Here is a 14636-nt window from a genome sequence, read left to right on the forward strand (position 1 = left end):
CTGTATATCTGAATACTCAGACACGACACTTACATTGTCTTGAAATGGTGGTAGGAACTGGCCACCCATGTCTGTATTTTCCTCCCTGGGAGTGCCGGGCCCCGGGCCAGGACCAACACTGTTTGGTGAACTCTTTGGTATCCCGTCCAGCTCACCTGAAAACAAGATGAAAATTGAAAATTGCCGTATGAAGATCAGGGGAGGCAATTTTCCTTCGCCAGTTTTTTAGGGAGCATGAGTAAGTAAGGGTTTTACAGTGAGAGTTAAAAATTTTCAAAGGCTTTCCAGAATATTTTGAGCAATTTTCGTTTATGGTTCAACATACCACTTTTTCCCCGGATGCATTGACAACACTTAGTGGAATGTTTCACACACAGAAATAAATTCATGAAAAAATGACAGTTTAATAAAACATGAGCAATTTTGATTCTCCTTGGATGTTCCAGTGACCGCTTTTAACTTTTCTAGGACTTTTCACATGTGTAGACAACCTTGCAGATTTTATTTCAAATCTATTCAGACAGGGGCCCGTAAATAAAATTGTGATGTCATCAAAACTGGTGCATAATGATTCAAACAGTCTTATAAAAGAGTACTGCTAACTAGAAATTATACGCTATGGTCTAAACTGAGCTAAAATTTTATATTGAGTGATTTCTGAAGCACTTTAATTGGTAACAGTGAAAGTCTACTATACCCTGTCAATACACAACAAATTCTGTTGAGAATTTATTGGAAAGTTTATTTTTACCAAAGTTGCATATTTAATTTGGTTATGATTGCTAAATTTACAGAGGCCCTCAGATATATGACATAAATCTTGGACAAAATAAGACCATGTATAACACATCTTATGAAATGTTACGGTAAAATTGTCAGACATGTCGAATATTTGGATACGGTCAGTAATGTTAACGTTTAAGATTTTTTTTCATTATTTTTATTTTGTATGTCAATTGCAAGTTCTTATTCTATTCCCAAAAGAATGTTGAAAAACACTCTCAATTTAGCTTGTCAATACAGCATCTACATATTATATATAAAATGCATGGTTATTGTTTTTACATTTGAAATCTAGTCCAGATTACGCTTGTACATGCTTAGTTGATAAATTGAATACTGTGTATCTCAATATGCTTTTAGGAACAGAACAACAAAACATGGTTGACAAAAGTGCCATTGTGGAAGAGGAATCAACAAAAATGTGACATAAATGTGGAAATGTGGGTTTCTTTTCAGTTCATAATTTTTTTTCAGTTGTGACAGCATCTTTGTATCATACATGTTTCAAGTACAATAATCTCAGTTCAATAAAATGAATAACACTATCATAAACTGCTGATCACATGATCATGACATGATTGACCTTGTGACCTTCCATGTAAACCCAATTGCAATGCGAAGCGGTGATGTTATGTAGTTCAAGTGTTATGATTTCTGTATGATGTAGTCGTCTCCATGACAACTGGCAATACTGCTACAGATTACCAGACTTGATTCCTTCACACAGAGAGAATACTTTTCCTGAATGAAGTCAACAAAATTACTTGGGATTATAAATTATCTGACTTGCCAATTCCAATGAATTTCTTCCTTTCAAAAAAATAGTTTATATTGTGACATATTGATAGAAATACAATATGTGGTAAGTTTCCAGTGTGTACTGACGGAAAGTTCTTGGATTAGATATTTTCATAACCAAAACATGACCATACATGCCCATATTTTGGTTGGCATGATTCAACAAGCTGGATTAAACATTGTGCAAGAGGTTCACAGAATTTTTTGATGGAGTGAAATTCTAACTTTCTGTGGAAGAAAAAACTTGCAGCTTTCACTTCCACAAACTGTCAAACAAGGATTATTACAAATGTTTCAAAATTACAAGCAGATCATGAAAATAAACCAATTCAATGCAACAGTTGTTTCATAAATGAGCAGAATCTATGGTAAAATTGTTGATGTTACCAGACTTACCATTCATGGCCTGCATGTTTTGGGCTGCCATGGCTGACATGGGTCCATCAGGCCCTGTTCCCATAGGGAAGTCCTACATTACAGTCAATAAAACATGCATGACAGAGAGTTAAACTTATTTGACCCACAAATGACATTATTTCAGAAAACTGCATTATACAAGTTTGAGACTCCTAAATGATTTATGTCAGGGGGTAAGACTGCTTGTGGCCCCCCTCCAAATTTAACCTGTAACTGACTTCTGACAGTTCTCTCTGAAAATTTTAGATATCAAGAAAATTTAACCCTTTCAACACCATGGTTTGGTCCAAACCCATTGTTGTCAATGGTGATTCTGGATCAGTCCACAGGCCATTGGGGTGAACAGTTTAAGAAATTCCTAAATCGGCTCAGGGAGTATAAAAATATTAGAAGTTTGTGGGCCAATTGACAATCCATGCGTTTTATTTGGTATTTAAATATAGTTTTATATCAGACACAGAAACAGTTTAGTCCATGGTAGCTATCAAGTGTAACACTATGCTGTGTATGAACAAATGTACTTGATGGTGTATGGAATTCAATTTTGGTGTGGGGAGAATTCTTGATAGCTGATGAGGGAAGAATTTCAATGACATATCCGTTACTCACCCCTGGCATATTACCCCCTGGTACTGGTTTCATCATGGAGTACATACTGTCACCTCCTGAATTACTTGAATCTGTAGGCAAGAAGTAGAGAAAACCCAAGAATATTACACATAAATGACTGATAATATTCATTCTTGATGATGATTACCTTTCGGTCTCTACAATTTGATGCACTGATTGAGACATGTGTAAGTTAGGCTTTGTTATGTGGACACAGGCACGGTTTTCTATGATTTCTCTGAACCATTAACCATTTGCTGGATGTAAGTTTGGCAAATGGTATGTATGAAGCCAGTGTGATGTCCAGGTTGCAAAAACTATTATTACATGCCTCTCACTGTCAGCAATACCAAAGAGAAAGTTACATTTTGTTCTGTACACATTTATACAATTATTACCCAGAACTGTTACAGTGTGATGAATTTTATTCTAAAACTTTAGGATGTGCAGAACAATTTTGAAATGGTTTTGAAAGAACAAGGCAGCTTGTAATACAGAATTAATGACCGTTTCACAAAATCTAGACGAGAGATTCCCCCTTCATACATGGAAAAATTTTGCAAAAATTCCACCAACGACACTCTTGTGACTTGAGGCATGTAATAATCAAATTATCCACCACCCATGCTAATCATATTTGTATTCTACATGAATGTATGTACTACATGTGGTGTTCACTGCTGCCATCCAAAAGTATGATATTGAACATATTCAGCCCTTTCACCAACATGGTTTGGCCCAAACCCATTGTTATCAGTGGTGAGTGAAGACCTGGTTTACAGAATATTTTATGTGAATAGGTTAAACTGTATAATACAGATTCGTTGATTCAAAGGTTAAAGGTTATAAATCCATGGTGCCATTTATTGATGTTGTTTTGCAGGTAACATAACTCTAATAACATTAAAACAATATTAATTATTAATCATTAGTTTATTAACACTAAGTAGCTTTATTGACGTAAGCAGTATGTATTTCCTGTCTGGTTAAAAAGAGAGAAAAATTTGTGGAAAAAAATTAGTGTGTTATCGACTTTTCTGATGCATTTTGTCAAGGTTGCCCATTTTATCATTTTTTTTGGTGGGGGAGGGGGGTTCATGTCTCTGTGGAGGGGGAGGGGGCGGAACAGAGGTGGAGCTATTGCCATGCTGTCAAATAAGTCCCATCCCTCCAATGTCAATGAATTGCAATGGTTTAGCTTGAAAAGAGTTTATCCATATTTAATTGCCATGGGATGAGTTCTTGGTCTCATAAATTCAATACGGAAGCAATGTCATGGGGGACTGGCTCAATATACTGTTTGCTTGTGAGGTATGTTGCAGTGAGGAGGAGGAGGAGGAGTGAGTTGAAATAGGCTGGAATGGGAAGGATACTGGCGGTATGGTTAACAGTGCTGTGAAAGTGATCTTTTTATGATCAGGGAGAAAATACTAGGGTTTTGTGATTGGGTTTCACTTACAGATGATTGGTGGAACATTGAAAATAAAGAAAGATTGATAACTGCACATGGTCACTGTCAAAACTCTCACAGACAGAAACTGATATTCCTTGTCTCACACTAATCCACACAGATAGACAAATATGACCATTTATACGGCAAGAAACTCTCACACATGTACAAACAAACAAACGTCTGAACTCGCACAAAGAAAGTTAGTCCTGGTATCTGTTTCCAAGCCAGACAAGCGGTAACAATGCCATACAATTATACAAACTCTCCAAACCAACTCGGGAACACACACAAGCACACCTGTCGGAAATCCATTCCATCCTTTAGGTAGTATAAACGCATGCTAGCATTGGAATTAACCAGGCAGGGGTGAGGTCAGAGGTTAGAGTTCAGGATAAGGTCGAGGGGTTAGAGTTGACATACTCCTTTACTGGAAAGGAAAAGTTGTTCACCTTTGTGGAGATGGTTACCTTGAGGAAGACGGTGATTTGATTGAGGACCCTGTCCTGTGAGGGGATATAGACAGAAGGGGTTACAAAGGCAGTCGCCTCTCCGACATAGTATGCAAATATCGGTAAAATGCTTGTTGTGGGTAGGCGGTGTGAAATTTGGAGAGGTTGGAAAACTACACACAGTGTATGCTGAACACAGGATGAAACAACTATTACCGATAATACAGTATATATCAGATTGGCTGTAGAAATTATAGCTTCTAGTCTCTACTTTTACTGACAGTATTGACACTTTATAAAAGGCAACAGTTTGATGCCGACATCATTGTCACTCTACGGAGCATCATTTTTACTGGCTAAAGATAGAGAAGCAGTGTCACTCTATGTTGTGACATAACTGTCACTGTATGTGGCATTGTTTTTACTGTCCATAGACACAAACTGTATGTAGCATTTATTGTCACTGTATATGTGGCATCATTATAATCAGTGTACAGCCACTCTATTGTCACTATATATAGCACCATTATTATAAAAATATAGCAATATTATTATTGTTATCACTGTACCATGCAAACTTACGGTTACCATTACATGTATTGTATCTGGTTCAATCATAATGCAGGAAATAATTTAGAGTGTCTGAGTAATGTTTTGTGTCTGGCATATTTATGCTTTTCTTATAAGCTACCGATGGTACAATATCAGACCATCTGCATGAGTTTGAAAACGTTTCATTGACAAATGATCATTATCATGAACCTGGCTTAATATCACATCTTGGTAGGGGCTGATGTGCAGCGTCTCGGAAGCTGAAATCCAATTGGGTGGCTGAATCTTACCGTTATAATTAAATAATACAAAAAGACTCCCTAAGTTGCTGTGAATAGTGACAATCGACCTATCAGATATAACCTTCCCAGCATGCTGCACATCAGGAGCTTGGTACTGACGCTGATGTGAATCCAACATTTTGGATGAATACTCTACTCTGTTATGGGCATCCATAACTCACTGAAATATTGTACCAAATTGCCTCTTTATTTTGAGCAAAACATTTTACTTATCTCACTGCAGAATGCTAAATTTAGTATATTACTTAAAATCAATAAATACTAGGATGTGAGGTCAGGCAGAGGTCATGGAAATGACATAGTGGATGCACAAACGTCTCTGAGTACCCTGGCATGGAATAATCTGATCACATGGATGAATTTGTTGCCAAAAATGCAAGACCTGAGGTCATTGATATTGATGAATCTCTTTAAAAATGTACATTTTTCTTAGGGGATAACATTACACTTAATATGTTTTGAAAATGAATCACAATATTATATGTGTACCTGGCAAACATTAGAATATACTAGATTGATATTTTGATTGTATAGGGATGAACCAAAATTTAATGTTTTGAAATAAGTTTCAGAACATTTTCTCCTAAGGACATTCCTTTCTCTATTTACAAATCCCTAAAGACTACAAAATCTATTTATTTATTCATTTATTTATTTATTTTACACTGGAATGTGAGTTTTTTCAAATACTCAGATATTACATGCATCGTTGCAATAATGGTTTCAGAGTAAAACAGACAAAAGAGATTTATCGGTTGTCACTGATATAAGCAAAACCCTCTATTTTGAAAATAATGAGATAATACATTACAAAGCCTACTGGCTGCTGCGGAGCTTTTTAAATTCCAGACCCTGGTGTGAATTACCATGGTAACAGGCTGCATGCCAGACAAACAGAGCAGACCTATCACCATAGTGATTAGCATGGCATTAGCTAAATATAGCACACTCCACTTTGGTAACAAATGTATTTCCACAATATTTGGTCTCAAAGATACATCTTGAGCAACAGCCTACATTCAAATCAAATATATTATTAAGTTTTTTACAAGTATTGTATTATTAAGGATGAAAACACACATAAGTTTCCTCAGTAATTTATAGATTTTGTCATTTGTTAAAGATGATAGTAATGATATCTTTCAGTTTACATATTATTGCAATCTTTTAGTTTGCTTAGAAATTGTGGCATTTACAGATTTTTACATGACTTAAGAGAGCTGACTTTTGAACCAGTTTAAAATGATGTCAGCTCCAATCCCTCGAAAATTTCCTGGGACGATCGCATTAAACAAATGGTATTACACAAAACACCACCAGAGGGCACAATGTAATGCTGAGCCCTAGGTAAATCCATCCCTCTGGGATTCTCTCTCATTCTGAGAACAGTGTAAAATTCTTTCGGTGTAAAGATTGCGCAGCAACACCGTTCAACAGAAATGGCAACAGAGCGACTTGCACTTTCAAAATCTACCATCAGATATCATACTGCTGTAATTTCAAAACAACAGGGTCATGAGATTGTCAATTAAGATCATTTCATCCAGTTAGGATTACACGATACTCATTTGATTGCAAAACCTGGAATCCTATACGGATTTGATGAAATCAATAGACTCACCTTGTGGGCTAGGCATAATTGGTGTTCCTGGCGGCCCTCCTCCGCCCGGAGGCCCCTGTCGAACAAAATGATCCAAGTTTTAACAAGAATCCTTAAAACGAATGTTACGGATTTACTTTAATTGACCCGTGATTTATATGGATCTTAAAATTGATCTGCTGTTCAGGTCTGTAACACCACATTCATTTGTGTCTTTAGCATGGCCTATCCCTTGAATACAAATCTAGTTTGGCATATATTCCTGTTTCGGGGAGATGCTCAGATATATAAAATTTGTTGCAAACAAAGTATGGTCAGAAAGAAGAACCCTTTACCATGTATCATCTGTCAATTTATGATGATAAGGTTGAAAAACGAAATTTGAATCAGATAATATGTATTTCAAATGCTGATGACACTGTTTTTGTTTCCAAGTTTACCTCACACCAGCAGAATCTATAATCACTATCCGATATTACAATCAACTGGCCGATTCCTTATCAGGTCTACTGATAGATAACATGCTAGGTATAGAGAATGTCAGAAAGCTAAAACAAATGGCACTGACTGGCTCACAGCCACTTGAATGGTGTCAGCACCTTCCGAACAAATTCTGATCTTATTAAATTTATTTCTTTCAAACCGCTGCCATTCAGGACTGCCTTTATATCACAATGCTAAAGAGAACCAGTATAATTATATGCGCAATGATTTGATACAAGTTGATATAATAATGTAAATTATCACTGTTCATTCATTCACAATTATCACACTCTTCCGGTCCCCATAATAGAATTGTTATTTTTTTGTATTCTGCTATGGTACATCCGCTGACATGTGACCAGTCTTATCATTCTATGCCACACAACATGAAACCTATTTCAAATGCAGTCTACAGACATGTGTATGATATGAAAATTTCAGAAGAGTTTCCTGACAAATTTATACCACACATAAAAGCATGGCATCCTTTCAAAACAAAACTGTTATCAGTTCAATAATGTGTGGCATAAGGCATAGCAACAACATATAAAGCAGAATATAAAACTATGCTGGGTGGAATTACTGCAAAAGTTTTCACTTGTGTGAAGTTTCAACTTCTTTGCACACTGCTAAACATTGTGCGAAATACTAGAATTTCATCCCGGCACTTTATTTGACAACTTTTCAAAAACCCTTCACACCAAAACACATTAAGTAATACCATTTGGAATTAAGCACTTACCCCTGGCCCATAATTCCCTGGTGATGATTGTGAATAATTCATCTGGTGGTATAAAATTACAGAAGACAAGAACCAAACGTTACAAACTTTACGTAAACTCTACATCAGAATGTTGTACACTCCTTGAAATCTGGTTCTGTGGATCAGTTTTCTCAATGATTTAATGCAGTGCAGCATTTGAGAGACTGTTCTTTCCTCACAAATTGTGTACTCATGTTTAACAGTCATGCAATAGGTGATTTTCATGACCCCCTCCATGACTTTATATCCTGAAATTTTTTGTTATGTACCATATTCAAAATTCAACTGCAAGAATAATGAAAATTTGCGCTGGACAGAAACTACAAGTGAAATTCACTTCAGAAATCAACGAATACATTTGGCCGTTGCAGAATGCTTGATCACAAACAAACTAATGAGGATCTACACAAATGGAAATGCCAGACTGTATTATGTCATGCTTGTACTGATCATGAAAATGGCTATAACAATAGCAGCATTTCATAATATTCTCCATCACTGACTTTCCAATCATCAAATCAACTGGTTATTGAGAAACTGTAGCCAGAATTTTTTTTTGTTTTTTCTGCTGAACATGTTAAAGTTTCATTTACAGTATCTGCATAAGTTGTTTTGACATTTCTGAAATACGCTGGTAAATTTTATTGTTGACTGATCCTGCCTTCTTTATTTAACAGGATAATGTCCTTTGATTGATGACAAGACTTTGTTTTGATCAGACTTATGGTGAAATACATAAAATTACATTGGATTCTGGTTAAAAGAGGAGAGTATGATGTGTTCATCGTTTGCAAAAATCAACGGTTGTAATGAACGGGGTAATAACACAGACATGCAAAATTTCTCTGATCAGATACATTTCTTGGTGCAAGTAAATTAAAATTTGATAGCTTTGCTGTTATAAATTGACACAAGTACATCTTAGATAAACATAAACTGAAATAACACACATGGGATTACTGCAGAAGTACTTGAAAGCCTGAAACACTTTTTAATGTCTTTTATTTGAGAGTACTGGGAATACTTTGTGTCCATACTTACAGTTGATGTGTTAGTCTGCCAAGGTCTTCCAGCTCCTGGCCTGTTGAATTGAAAGGTACGTGAGAAGTGACGGAATTAGATGTCAAAGGAAAATATTTCAGGTCAGAAAATTCCAAGGAAAAGAGATTTCCAAGTGCCACTTGTTTACTGTTTTTGATAAAGCCAGAATACTAGTTGAGATACCGCAGTTTTAATGAATATAGAGAAAGTTTCTTGGTATTAAGCGAGAGTAATCAACAGTACAGCCAAGTTCATAGTGATTGATTGCACTTGTAGGTTTGTTCATAAATATAGCAATCTTCATGTGATGTAAGTTACTGCTGACAAAGAGGCTTCTATTTCTGAAGTGTAAGGTTGGTTTCCTTGACACGAATTTTCAGAGATTAAAAAAATAAATCAGTTGATCACAAAGAATCAAATATGTCATTCCTGTGAGCATTTTTTTCCCAAAAGTCATCAAAATTCTCAGAGAAATATTTAGCTTTGCATATAGAGGAACTCTGCCATCGGTGGGAACAAGCACTATTGGAATGTTTTTGAAATCCATCAGTCATGGCTGTGAGTATTCAGAGACAGTTCAAGATAGCGTAATGATCTTATTTTATTTGTTTTTGGGACGAGTTAATTAATTTGGAAGGCCTTGGTCTCGACTGGCCCTGGGTAAGTGGGGAGACAGAACTCTTAATGTGATCAATGTTATCAGCTGTCGTCCATACAACAGTAATCCAGGCACACACAGAAAATATAGTAATTCTCCTATTTATTCTAATTAAATATAAAAGAAATATTAAGTTACAATAATAAGAAAAACTTATCTGACTCCTGTGCGTAAAAGAGGGTAGGGGAGTAACGTATAGTACAGTCTATGAGCTCTACAGTTGCCCGGTTAAGTAAGCGTCCGTCTGCCGTGTTCACTGTCCAGTCGAGCATACAATTCCTTGATCCGGTAACTTCAACACAGATCCCGTTCAAGTCCTTTCCCGTAGCACATGTGCACAGTTGTTTGTCCTAGCACCAGAGGGTCCCGCAATTCAAGCCCTGTACGGTAGTTCCGTAGGATGTCGAGATTGTCTCTGTTCAGGTACAACTGGCCCAGTGTATGCACACCCAGTGCTTCTCTCGTAGTTCAGTCACTCTGCTCAATGGTGGGACCACAGTCTTGACACCGTAGAGTCCCGGCCTTCAGCACACACAGCAGGCTCCACAGGGAGGAGTGCAGCGTAAGGAGGAGAAGCGAGGAGTGAGCTTCCCAAGCTCAATCATACAGTTATATCCACTACGTATTGCATTTGACACTAAAGGTTTGGCCTTGATAAATTGTCAAGGAGCGGACGCAAAGTCTGGTCTCAGCGTCATGGTCTGGCAAGTTCAGATCATATGTACCAACAGATGGTCTGTAATCCATCATATTTAGACACTAAGTAGGGTTTAATTGTGAGAAGGGGGAAGCCATTCCCCAAGTGTATATTTTGGCAACCTCCACCTAGAATCTGATCCAGGGTGTAGCCATGTCCTTGTCAGGTTAAAATGTATAAAATGTCTTTGTGGAAATGCGGCCGAGGTGCCGACATTTCAAGTTAATTTTGATAAGTTTCACACAGCTCCCTTCTAAGAACATTGCACTCCTGGGCAATACTTAAAGTGAAAGATAATACAGCACAAGGTCATTATAGTTCACAGTCAATTTGGGGGGGGGGGGAATGGAATGCACAGGGCAGACAAGTACTGGGGGATTCGCACAGGTCAGATACAGACATATAAAACATTGACATTAAATAAACTTAAAGCTATTGAAAATTAAATGGAATTAAATCTACTGTTTATCTTTGAAAAGAAACAACAATAAAACTATTAACTAACACAACATAACTTATCTCTATCTTACTCTCATACTATTGGCAAACTGTCACTCTTCATAATTTTCTGCCTTCTCATTTACATACACCATGACAACTACATAGTTTACATAATTTATTCTTCCACCCAAACTCACCACACTTAACTTTTTCTGAACTTTTCTATGCTCACAGATCTCTTTACTCAGTACATTCCATTGACATGCACATGCAATATTTAGTCACTGCATGCAATTCATTCGTTTACTATCCAAACTCATTTGATCTGAATCTTTGTGGTCTCTTTATACTACGTTTTGACCGTCTCCTAACTGGTTCTGTGTTATCTTTTGGTCTGCCATTGACTGGATGTGTCCCCATGTCTACTTCTACCCTAGTTTCTACTGTATCTGGCTCATCACATTGTTGCGGTCTTGTATTTTGTCCATTGTTCAATGTTTCATTTGACCTACTTTCTACAGCAGCTTCTGTCTCTATGCAGCCCTCGTTCACTACTTCATCATCAACTTCCCCGGTCATTGACATCTCCTCATCATTATTGTCTACTGTCACCTCTACATTATTTTCTACTGCAAGCCAGTTTCTCATTCTATCACCTGTGTACAACTTCAGCCTATCATAATGAACTACTTTTGGCATTGCTCGAGGACCTTTTTGAATTCTGTACAACACATCTGAAAGTTTGTTGAGTACTATGTATGGACCTTCCCATACTGGTCTTAGCTTGACTGACACACCTTTCTTTCTTTTATTATTCAACACCCAAACGAAATCCCCTCGTTTTAGTGGTTTCCATAGCAACCTCCTATCATAATTCCGTTTCTGTCGCACAGCGCTTTCTTTTAATGCTACCCTAGCACGCTCATATGCTTCCTTTAAATTGTGACGTAATGCTTGCACGTGATCAGTCCTTACATCATCGTCCTCCGCACTAATAACTCCACTCATCGCAATGTCAAGTGGCATCGGAATTTCCCTTCCTAACATCATCATATTGGGCGATTCACCTGTTGATGCTTGTGGGGTACTACGATATGCCATCGTAGCATATGAAAGCTGCTCATCCCAATTCTTCAAATTAGGATCAATCAATGTGCCAATAATTGAAACTATTGTACGGTTAAAACGTTCGACCATCCCGTCAGATTTTGGATTGTATGCGGTGGTTCTAGTCTTTTCTGTACCTAGTAATGTGTTCATTTCTTTGAATACCAGTGATTCAAAGTCACGCCCCTGATCTGAGTGTAGCTGTTGTGGTACGCCAAACCTACATACAAACTGTTGTACATAAGCTCGTGCCACTGTCTCTGCTTTCTGATCTGGAAGTGGATACGCTTCCATCCATTTTGTGAAGTAGTCACCTACGACCAACACAACTCTATTTCCTCTTTCTGTTACATTGAATGGACCCAATATGTCTAGTGCTACTCTTTCTAAAGGTGCCCCAACAGGACACTACTGTAAAGGTGCGCGTGCTGTCCTGGTGGGTTTCTTTCTGGCTGCACATACATCACATTTACGACACCAAGCTCTGACATCTACACTTACACCTCTCCAATAATACTTGCGTCTAATTCTGTCTATCGTCTTCTTAACCCCAAGGTGCCCAGCAGTCTTTGCACCATGAAGTTCATCTAAAATAACTGGCTTCAGTCTTTCAGGTACTACCAACCTGTATTCTACTGACTTACCATCACTAGACTCCCATCGTCTGTACAACACACCATTTCTAACTTCCATGAGCTCCCAATCGGCCCAATATACCTTTGCTTCTGCAGATAGGGCCGACACCCTTTCCCAAGGTGGTCGCTCACCTCCCCTATCTTTTACTTCTAACATCCAATTGATATCTTGGTCGGCAAGCTGTGCCTCCCTTTGTTCAGCAAAACCCCAAACTGGTAATGCTTCTATTACCTTTACCTGATCACAACTTTTCGTACCCTTGACGACATACTTCCCATCAATGATCTCTCCTCTTTGTAAACTTATTACATCACCTGCTGGCGCAGCAATCGCCCTAGACAGCACATTTGTAGGCGTCCGCACAGCCTCTGTAGTCTCGGCTGGCTTTTGCCCGCCACCAAGGATTTCTACATTTGTACTCTGTCTCACTACATCTTTTCCCTCTGTTTTATCACCTACTATTTTCTTGTTGATGCCTCGCTTTGATGATTTGGATCGCTGACCTTGGGTATGCCTTTTGGTGGATGTACTCACCTGATAGACATCCACATCTGGCTCTGAATCCCTGTCATTCGACCCATCACCATCAGCTTGGACAGGTCTCCTTGACAACCCATCCGCATTCTGATGACTTTTTCCTGCCCTATGCTCTACCTTAAAGTCATAGGTACCCAAAGTTTCCAACCAACGGGCTACCTGCCCCATTGGCTCCTTAAATCCCCTCAACCACGTCAATGCTCCGTGGTCTGTTCTAACACGAAATTGTCTTCCCCATAAATACTGACGAAAATACTTCACATAATTCACCAACGCTAACATCTCTCTTCTCGTCACACTGTAATTACGCTCAGGCTTTGACAACGACTTGCTTGCATACGCGATGACCCTCTCAACTCCCTCTTGCACCTGGGAGAGGACTGCTCCAATGCCATAATCACTGGCATCCGTATCTAAAATGTACTCACCTTCTGGCCTTGGGTAGGCCAAGATCGGCGCATTTATCAGTTTCTCCTTCAGTGTACCGAGTGCCTCATCACACTCGTCTGTCCACAAAAACTCCTGTTTCTTTTCCGTCAGTCTGTGCAATGGCTTTGCTATCGTTGCAAAACCCTTGATAAATCTCCTGTAATATGATGCGAGTCCAAGAAAACTTCTCACATCCGTAACATTCCTTGGCGTCGGCCAATTACGAACAGAATCCACCTTGCTTGGATCTGTCATAATTCCCTCCGCCGATACTTTGTGTCCCAAATAAATAACACTCAGCTTGAACAAACGACACTTCTTTGCATTTAACTTTAGACCTGCCTTCCTCAGTCTTTCAAATACAACACCTAACCGCTCTAATGACTCGTCCACTGTCCTACCAAACACAACGATATCATCTAAATACAACAAAAGTATGTTCCACTGTAAACCTGACATGACTCTCTCCATTAGTCTTTGAAATGTTGCTGGGGCATTTGTCAAACCAAAGGGCATTACATTCCATTGGAAAAGACCCTCTCTCGTTACAAATGCGGACTTCTGTTTTGCATCTTCGTCCAACTCTGTTTGCCAATAACCACTGGCTAAATCTAACGTACTGAACCACCTAGCTCCTCCAAGCATATTTAATGAATCATCTATCCTTGGTATTGGATAAGCGTCCTTGACCGTACAGGTGTTCAAACGCCTATAGTCAACACAGAATCTTGTGGACCCGTCTCGTTTCTTCACAAGTACCACCGGCGCACTCCAGGGGGAATTAGATCGCTCAATTAAACCCTTATTTAACATCTCATCAATTTGCTTTCTGGATTCATCCTGTTGTTGGAATGGGAATCGCCTTGGTGGAATGCGTATAG

At 38.3% G+C, this 14636-nt stretch overlaps 1 protein-coding gene across 9 annotated transcripts in view; it reads right to left on the reverse strand.

The window, feature by feature from the left end:
• Positions 1-14636, reverse strand: part of LOC139138348 (single-stranded DNA-binding protein 3-like) — a 119335-nt gene that overhangs the window by 4190 nt on the left and 100509 nt on the right. For 4 of the 9 annotated variants that reach the window (XM_070706680.1, XM_070706687.1, XM_070706681.1 and 1 more), the window contains 7 exons: positions 9251-9290; positions 8189-8230; positions 6985-7039; positions 4510-4563; positions 2608-2678; positions 1978-2050; positions 34-155 (listed from right to left, as the gene is read on the reverse strand). In XM_070706680.1, the coding sequence (XP_070562781.1) occupies positions 34-155; positions 1978-2050; positions 2608-2678; positions 4510-4563; positions 6985-7039; positions 8189-8230; positions 9251-9290 (457 nt within the window). The remainder of the gene's footprint in view (positions 1-33; positions 156-1977; positions 2051-2607; positions 2679-4509; positions 4564-6984; positions 7040-8188; positions 8231-9250; positions 9291-14636) is intronic. The other 5 variants (XM_070706685.1, XM_070706684.1, XM_070706688.1 and 2 more) reach the window with 2 other exon arrangements.

This window comes from Ptychodera flava, chromosome 8, assembly GCF_041260155.1.
Source record: "Ptychodera flava strain L36383 chromosome 8, AS_Pfla_20210202, whole genome shotgun sequence".
Taxonomy (NCBI): Eukaryota; Metazoa; Hemichordata; class Enteropneusta; family Ptychoderidae; genus Ptychodera; species Ptychodera flava.